The sequence below is a fragment of the Podarcis liolepis genome (genome assembly GCF_965112155.1).
Source record: "Podarcis liolepis genome assembly, chromosome: 6".
NCBI lineage: Eukaryota > Metazoa > Chordata > Lepidosauria > Squamata > Lacertidae > Podarcis > Podarcis liolepis.
Window position 1 is genome coordinate 43,735,771 of NC_139559.1, and position 9,006 is coordinate 43,744,776.

Sequence of the window (9,006 nt, forward strand, 5' to 3'; positions counted from 1 at the left end):
GAGTTCTTCACTACAGGAAAGGCCATTGTGAGGGTTTGATTAGCTGCTTGTGCGTGAAAACGTGCTCCCTCAGAGTTTGTGCGACCCCACAAACCTCCGTGTGTGACGGAGCTCCTCAGACATGTCTGCTCTAGTCACTAGTAGAGTCCGACAGTGGCTGTCTGCGGAAGCGTTTCCAGCAAAGGAGCTCCTTAACGGAAACGCGTCTCCTGGACTCACGGCGTGACAGTTTCCTGCGAGGTGTGGGTCTCCCTATGGGAGACTCCGATACCTCCCCACTGTTCTCGCTGGAAGCCTCCCTGAGCCCTCCCTCCTGCTCGCATTCCCTCAGAGACCCACTCCTCCCCCTGCTGGTCCCTGCTTCAGCAGTTGAGTCTCTTTCATCCTGCCTGAGTCCCTCCACCACCTGATGCTCTGATGGCAGTTCCCTGACATCCACCTCCCCTCCAGGGCCCCCCTCACCCCCTCCCAATTCCTCCCCCCTGGGAGGTGAAGGGCTAAAACCCCGAAACGAATCTTCCTCATCTTCTGACGTCTCGAACAATTCTCTCCATCGATCGTCGTCCTGGCCAGCTGAATCCTCCTCCTCTTCAGAATCTGGGAACCCCTCCAACTCCTCTTCCTCGTCGGTGGTGGCAAAGTATTCCCTTCGGAACCTCGCTACAGGCTGAGGTTTACGTGGGAACCTCTGATGAAAAGTCTCTATTAAAACCTCGTCATTGACATCCTCTGCCCTAACCCAGGTGTTTTCCGACTCCGGTTCCCCTTCCCACATTACCAAATACTCTACCTGATCTCCCTTCCACCTGGAATCGAGGATCTCCGCTACATGGTAGCTGTGTTCCTTCTCCTCCATTGCTGGTCCCCTAGTGACCCTCCCCTCACTGTCTCCTCTATACGGTGACAGCAACGACCTGTGAAAAACTGGGTGCAGCTTCATGTGGTTCGGTAACCGGAGCCTGAAAGCCACTGGATTGACCTGCTGTATGACTTCAAACGGACCCAGCCTTTTGGGTCTTAATTTCTTACAACCTCCTTTGAATGGCAACCCTTGGGTTGACAGCCACACCTGGTCCCCCACCCTGATGCTTTCACCTTCCCTTCTGTTTTTGTCTGCCTGCCTCTTATATTCCTCCTTAGCCCTGTTTAAGTTGAGTTGGAGCTGGCGATGGATCGCTTCCATTTCTTCCACGAACTGTTCTGCAGCTGGAACGCTCCAGTTCTCCCCCTCCCCCCCTGGGAAGGCTCTGGGATGGCACCCGTGATTAGCCAAAAAGGGGCTCATCCCCGTGGACACGTTCTCTGCATTGTTGTAGGCAAATTCTGCCAACGCCAGCTTCTCCACCCAATCATTCTCTCTGTCATTAACATAACACCTCAAATATTGTTGGAGAACCCCATTTGCTCTTTCCGCCTGCCCGTTGGTTTCAGGATGACGGGCCGTCGAGAAATTAACCTCTACATGCAGTAAGCTCATGAGCTTCCTCCAGAACCTGGAAGTAAATTGTTTCCCTCGGTCTGAAACCACCCTCAAGGGGGCGCCATGCAACCTAAACACATTCTCTACAAACAATTTGGCGGTTTCTTCTGCTGTAACCGCATGTGAGCAGGCTATGAAGTGGGCCATTTTAGTTAACAGGTCTACTACAACCATGATGGCTGTTTTCCCTCTAGACCTTGGCAGATCAGTCATGAAATCTATTGCCACTGCTTCCCACGGTCTCTCAGGTGTGGGCAGTGGTTCTAATAAACCAGCCGGCGCCTGCCTCTCCCCCTTGGCTCTTTGGCATTGTTCACACCCTCTCACATACTCCCGCACATCTTCCCTGACCTTGGGCCACCAAAATTCCCTGGTAACCAGCCACATGGTTTTGTGTTGCCCAAAGTGCCCTGCTGTGGGGCTATCGTGCAGCTGCTTGAGTACTTTCTCCCTCAATTCCCCTTCAGGGATATATAACGCTCCCTTATAATACAATGCCCCATTTCTCTCCTCAAAACCACCGGATTTGTCTTCCTCCCCTCTGAGATCCCTGAGTTTGTCCTGGGCGTATGCATCCTGCACCGTACCCTCTACCAATTCCCTTTGCCCCACCAAAGTCGCCCCACACACCCAGCGGTCCTCTGGAATGATATGGGTTTCTTCGGGTGCTCCCTCCCCCTCCAAATATTCAGGTTTGCGTGAGAGAGCGTCCGCCCTAACATTCTCTGGGCCTGGCACATAACAAATCTCAAAGTTAAATTTGGAGAACTCTTGGGCCCATCTCAACTGCCTTTGGTTGAGCACTCGCGCCGTTCTCCAGTACTCTAGATTTTTATGGTCCGTGCACACTTGCACTTTATGTTGTGCACCAACTAGCAGATGCCTCCATCTCCGGAACGCCTCATGAATAGCAAGCAGTTCTCGGTCGTACACCGTGTAGTTCCTCTCGGATTTGTTCAGCTTCCGCGAGAAGAAGGCACACGGACGCCACTCTGACTCCTCCTTCCCCGGCTGCAGAAGAAGCACCGCCCCTATGGCTCTGTCAGATGCGTCTGTTTCAACCCTTAGCTTCTTTCGTAAATCCACATGCAGAAGTTGTTCTTCAGAGGCGAAGGCCCTTTTCAGTTCCTCAAACGCTCGCTCCGCCTCCGCCGTCCATACAAACTTCTTTTTACTGCTGAGACAGTCAGTGATGGGCGCCGTCAGATGGGCGAAGTTGCGGATGAACTTACGATAAAAGTTTCCAAACCCTAGGAACCTCTGCACATCCTTCTTGGTTTTGGGTGTTTTCCATTCCAGCACTGCCTGTACCTTGCCGGGATCCATGGCCAATCCCTTGTCTGACAGGCGGTACCCCAGGAATTCCACCTCCTTGGTATGGAACCGACACTTCTCCAGTTTGACCCACAGCCTGTTGGCTTGCAGTCTGCTCAACACTTCTCTGACGTCTCTCACATGTTGCTCCTCATTCTCAGAATACACCAACACATCATCTAGAAAGGCAACGCAATTCTTGTAGAGCAAAGGGCCCAGCACGTGGTTCATAAAAGATTGAAAACACGCGGAGCCTGCTTGTAATCCAAATGGCATAACGAGGTATTCAAACGCCCCCAAAGGGGTAAACATGGTGGTTTTCCATTCATCCCCTTTCCTTATGCGTATCAGGTTGTACGCCCCCCTTAGATCCAGCTTTGTGAAAATCTTTCCCTTCCTCACCCTGGTCAAAATATCATCAATTCTGGGCATAGGGAACGCCACCGGTTCAGTCATTGCATTCAGCCGCCTAAAATCACATACAAGTCTCGGCTTGTCCGCATTTTTTTTGTCCACAAAGAACACTGGGCTCCCCCCTGCTGCTTTGGACTCTCTGATGAAGCCTCTCTTCAGGTTTTTGTCAATGAACCCTCGCAACTCCTGCATTTCCCTGTCTGACATGGCATACAACTTGCCCACGGGAAGCTGTGCTCCAGGGAGTAAATTGATCTGACAATCAAAGGGTCTATGAGGTGGTAGTTGGTCAGCTTCCTTCTCGCTGAACACGTCGCTGAGATCTGCATACTGTGGTGGTACCTTCACCTTCCCCATTACTTCAGTCCCTGCTAGGGTGGCTTGGGCCCCTGCTGAACCCTTCTCCCCTTTGCAGTGTTCTAGGCAATGTGCTGAACCAAAGGACACCACTCTTTGATGCCAGCCAACCAGCGGATCATGTAGAGCTAGCCAGCTCATTCCCAAAATAATGGGAGCGCCTCCCAGGGTGGCCACATTAAACGCTATCAGTTCTGTGTGCCTTGCCACCCTCATTATCATTGGGACAGTCTGCAAGCGGACTCCTCCTCCCAACAACTCCCTGCCATCAATCGTGGTCACCTGCAGGGGGTTGCTTAAAGGGATGGTCTGTATCTGGTGTTCAGCAGCAAACTCCTTGCTCATAAAATTGCAGGAGCTGCCTGAGTCCAATAGCGCCTTTATTTTTAGGGGGTGCCCATTCTGCAGCTCTAGCGACACTTCAATCACTAGAGCAGGTCGAGGAGCTTCTGGCACGGGCACTTTCACTGCTCTTTGGCCTGGCTGCAGTGCCCCAATTGTGGCAACCAGGCGTTGGCTTTTACCTGCTCCGCTCCCCCTTCTTCTCCCCCCTCAACAGCTCCCACCATCCCTTGCCATTCCTTCCTCTGGGGGCAGACTCTGGCAAAGTGGCCTGGCTGTTGGCAGAGATAGCATTTCCGGGGGCCCTTTCCCTCCTTCTTAGCTCCCTCGCTGGTTTTTGAAAATGCGCGCGCGCGCGCTGTTCCGATTTCCATCGGCTCTGCCGGCGGGAAAGCTGGCTCAGGAATGTCTGGAATGCGGAACTCCTTCCAACGTTCCCCTCTCCCTTCCCGCCTCTCCAAGGCTCTTGCCTCCTGCCGAGCTCCTATGGTCAGCGCAGATTTGGTCAGCTGATCCATAGACTCCGCCCTGGGGCTCCGTGCCAGCTCGTCTTTCACCCCCGAAGAAAGACCTTCTTCAAATAGCATTTGAACGGGTGCCGCCGATAAATCCCAACTCAGTCTGTGAATCAGCATGGTAAACTCAGTCCAATATTCACGGACAGATCGACTCCCCTGCTTACAAGCCATTAGCTGTCTGCGCACCACCCCTTCCTCAATATCGCTGGAAAACATGATATCCATTGCACGAAAGAACTTCATTGTGTCCTTTAGTATGTCCTTGTGCGTTGCCATTAGGGGTCGAACCCAGTCTCTAGCCCCTTTCTCAAGATGCCCAATTACAAAAGCAACTCGCGATTCCTCATCAGGGAACTCATCGAACTGCACATTAAGGGCATATTGCATCTCTGTCCTAAAAGCATGGTAGTCCTTGGGGTCCCCCCCAAATTTCTGCACCAATCCTGGTACCTTTCTGGGGAATTGAGTGGCTCTCCCCTTCTTGTCTGCATCCTGAGCCCTTCTCTCCTCCAGCCTCGCCGTCTGCAGGGCCAGTTGAACCTCCAACGCTCGGTATCTATCTTCCAAGCTTGGACCAGCTCCAGCCCCTGCTCCTCCGGTTCCGGTTGGTTCGCTCATGATGCCTTCTCTTGCACAGGCAGCGTACAAAGACTGTCGGACTGCTGTGAGGGTTTGATTAGCTGCTTGTGCGTGAAAACGTGCTCCCTCAGAGTTTGTGCGACCCCACAAACCTCCGTGTGTGACGGAGCTCCTCAGACATGTCTGCTCTAGTCACTAGTAGAGTCCGACAGTGGCTGTCTGCGGAAGCGTTTCCAGCAAAGGAGCTCCTTAACGGAAACGCGTCTCCTGGACTCACGGCGTGACAGTTTCCTGCGAGGTGTGGGTCTCCCTATGGGAGACTCCGATACCTCCCCACTGTTCTCGCTGGAAGCCTCCCTGAGCCCTCCCTCCTGCTCGCATTCCCTCAGAGACCCACTCCTCCCCCTGCTGGTCCCTGCTTCAGCAGTTGAGTCTCTTTCATCCTGCCTGAGTCCCTCCACCACCTGATGCTCTGATGGCAGTTCCCTGACAGCCATACTTCACTGTTGTAGCCTTCCTCAAGCATTTAGCTACACACATTTTCATGTGTTCTTTTCTGTGTATTCATGAAGACACAGAATCGCCTGTTTTTAAACATTGACACTGAGGATTTCTTGCATTTGAAGCTTTGCTTTGAATCTGTAAGTATGATAGTACCTTGGAAACATGTTAATACACCCATGCTTGCATATTATCTCCAATTTTATTCGTGGATTGCTGTCCTAGGATTGGGATACATAACGATAATTTTTTGCCAAGCACACTTTGCCAAATTCAAAATATGTTAGCATTCCTCCTTTGTTTCCTTCTTGATAATTATTCAAAGTTGCCATGTAGTCTCAAAAATAGTGTGTATTGAGGTTGCAGAGATAAAACTTTGGGATACTATTTGAGATAATTAATAAGGGAACTATGACTTTTAGAATAGGATATAAATCATAAATGATCAAGGAGAAACAATAGATGTCAACCATACTGTATAGCTGGAAATGGTTTTTATTCAGACTTCCTATATCAAAATAGGTTCAGGTGGGTATTTGTCATTTATTTTTAAATAGGTTTTCTAGGGATTGGTATCACAGTAGAGTGGGCAGCTGTGGAAAAGATTTCGATGACATATGTTTATTCTTGAGATATAAACAAAGAGTCTTCTGGCTTCTTAAAAGACTTAAGAGTAGGTTTAGAAGTAATACTTCCAGTCCTCCAAACCATTGTTTGTATGATTAGTCCTGCGTTTGCACATACTCCTCCTCTTACACACTCATCTGAATGAGTAATTTCCTGCTTTAATCAAACCATGGTTTGCTGTTTGCATCTGAATTGACAATGTGCAAAGTGTATTTACATAGTTGTGTTTTTAGAAGCTTTGAATTACTCGGAAATGTTAAAGCGTAGAAATTACTAACCATTAACCTACTAATCTTCTCAGGAATTGTTCTGGTGCTATGTGATGTGTGTGTATGTTTTCGTAGAGTTTACTTTAAAATACTAGTTTGAGAAAATGTCTTCATCATTCCTAACCTGGTGGCTCCATCAGTCTCTCTCCTCTGCAGAAGTTGTCATTAAGCAAGGGAATTTATCCTCTAGAACTTCATGGGACTTGGATCTAAGTAAAAGTGCTTGCCATTGTGCTGAAAATAATTTTCAAATAAGCAGAATGAAATCATAAACAGATGATTGAAAAATGACTTGCAAGAGGAAATAAAGCATGTTTCAAATTTCCAGCAAATTCATGTGGTTCAAACGTCACATACTGATAGAGTTGCTGAGAGTGACCTGAGCAGAAGTTCCCACAGCATTCACACTTTGCAGCTTTATTCTTAGTTTCCGGCTGTTGAAAGTGGAAAGGTAGAAGACTTGCTGTTGGTAATTTTCTCTTTCAAAGACAGAAAGCTGTAACTTGCCCTCTGTTTTGTCCTTTCTTAATTGTTACATAGGCAAACGGCGGAAATCTTCTCCCAAACCTCTTATTCTAAGTGAAGCTAAAAAGCAGTTAATGATCTACAGACTACCTCAGGTCCTCCGGCTGCACCTTAAACGATTCAGGTGAATTGGAGGTGGGCGGGGGAATAAAGGATTGCCTTTGTATCTGAAGCAATGGTGTGGATATAATTTTTTTTATTATTATTGGACGTTTTATTAAATGGCACCCTTACATACCTTTTACTTTTGAAGAGAAATGCAAGAATGTTTCGTGTCCCCTCTTTGATTCTCTGTCAGAACAGAGCACAGATGAAGCACCCATTTGTAAAAAAAATCCGATACACACAGTAAGAGGCTCCTTGTTTGTTTCTAGCACAATATTATCCACTGTATTGCAATGTGCATTTGTGCCTCTGAATTCACATCCCTACTTCTTTCCAAGCGCTATGCTTGAACTCCTGTTGATTGTTCTTCCGATATTGTAAATGGATTCAAGTTATTGCAAGTTGGAATTCTTCCAAGTACTGTAGTCATGAATTGGCAGGGCAGTGAAGAGATTTGTCTTTCGAAGTGGCATTAAAGGCTGCTGATATCCTCCAGGGAGGGTAGATGGGGGAGGAATTGACTCAGCCTTTTGACTACCATAGGAGCACCAGTGGAGTAAGTTTGAATAGACAGATCTGTGGAAAGAAGTGACAACACAACTGCTGCAGTTCATGGGTTTGCAGCCGCAATATGTTATAATGAAAGCATAATCAAACAGGCTTGTGTGTTGTAAAGCTTCCTCTAACATATCTGATGCTGACATCTGTTAAACAGGTGAAATGAGTAAGCTTATCCTTTCCACCTAAAAATGAGAATTCTGAATCCAATATTAGCTTGTTTTAAATGTCATCACTATTCACTGTTAGTGGGTATCCCATAGCAGGTTGTGATTGTAGATAATTGTACAATTCTGCTTAATTTTATGTTAAAGAGGATCTCTATTTTGGCCACCTCCGGGGTTGAGATTTTTCACAAAGTGTGTTTTGTTCTTTGTATCCATTTTTTGCAGATATTTAAAACCTCAGAACAAGATTCTTTAATTAAACTGAGCAGTATAACATGCCTGTCTTTTAGCAGGAAAAACCCTTTTGTAATATTTATGCCTAAGAATGGGAGTTCTTTTATTGGGCCAACTTACATCCACTAAATAGTATTGACTTACCCATCTTACATTTCTAAGAAAGCAAGAAGGCAGAAAATATTCTTCCCAACTTGGAGATGTATTTTTATTTCTAATTGGTAATGTAATTATTTTTGAGTTTACTAAAATGTAATTGCTAATGACCTAGGAAGCTACTTTGAATCACTACTAAGCCTGATGATAGTCCTTTACTAAATAATGGTTTATTGATCATCAGTTTCAGAAAATAATAAAAGTAGTTTGAAAATAAAAGCAGAACAGTTTTCAAAATGTATTGCATGGAATAATATTGTTGAAGAAATGTGTTTTACAAAAGCATGTAGAAAGGCCTGTATTTCATATTGTAAAACAGACTATATTAAGTGCAGTAAATTAGGACCATTCAGTTGAATTTTTTCATTAAGTACACTATCCAGAATATCATAATTCTTTGAAATCTTGTTATAGCTTTGCTACAGCTGTCAGCGCCCCTGCCTTTTTTTAAAAAAAAGCCCTTTTGATTGCATGCCTTTGTATTGCAGGTGGTCTGGGCGTAATCACCGTGAGAAGATTGGGGTCCATGTCCTCTTTGACCAGGTATTAAACATGGAACCTTACTGCTGCAGGGACACTCTCTCTTCTCTTGACAAAGAGACCTTTGTCTATGACCTCTCGGCTGTGGTGATGCATCACGGGAAAGGGTTTGGCTCAGGACATTACACGGCATATTGCTACAACACAGAGGGAGGTGCGTGTGCCTTGTTATAGGGAGAACTTTTTAAACTGATTGCATCTTGTAGAATTACCACTTCATAAAAATGTATTTGTTTCCTGCAATATTATAGCTGTTTCCACAGTACATCGCTAGTAGTATATCTGCTGGTAACACTAGGAATTAAACTGTTTTTCTTCTT

The 9,006-nt window shown here is 46.7% G+C and overlaps 1 protein-coding gene across 9 annotated transcripts in view; it reads left to right on the forward strand.

Annotated features, from left to right (window-relative positions):
* The window catches only part of USP49 (ubiquitin specific peptidase 49), a 59,536-nt gene that overhangs the window by 41,739 nt on the left and 8,791 nt on the right, over positions 1-9,006 (forward strand). For 5 of the 9 annotated variants that reach the window (XM_083509200.1, XM_083509201.1, XM_083509203.1 and 2 more), the window contains 2 exons: positions 6,942-7,050; positions 8,635-8,840. In XM_083509200.1, the coding sequence (XP_083365326.1) occupies positions 6,942-7,050; positions 8,635-8,840 (315 nt within the window). The remainder of the gene's footprint in view (positions 1-6,941; positions 7,051-8,634; positions 8,841-9,006) is intronic. The other 4 variants (XM_083509206.1, XM_083509207.1, XM_083509205.1 and 1 more) reach the window with 1 other exon arrangement.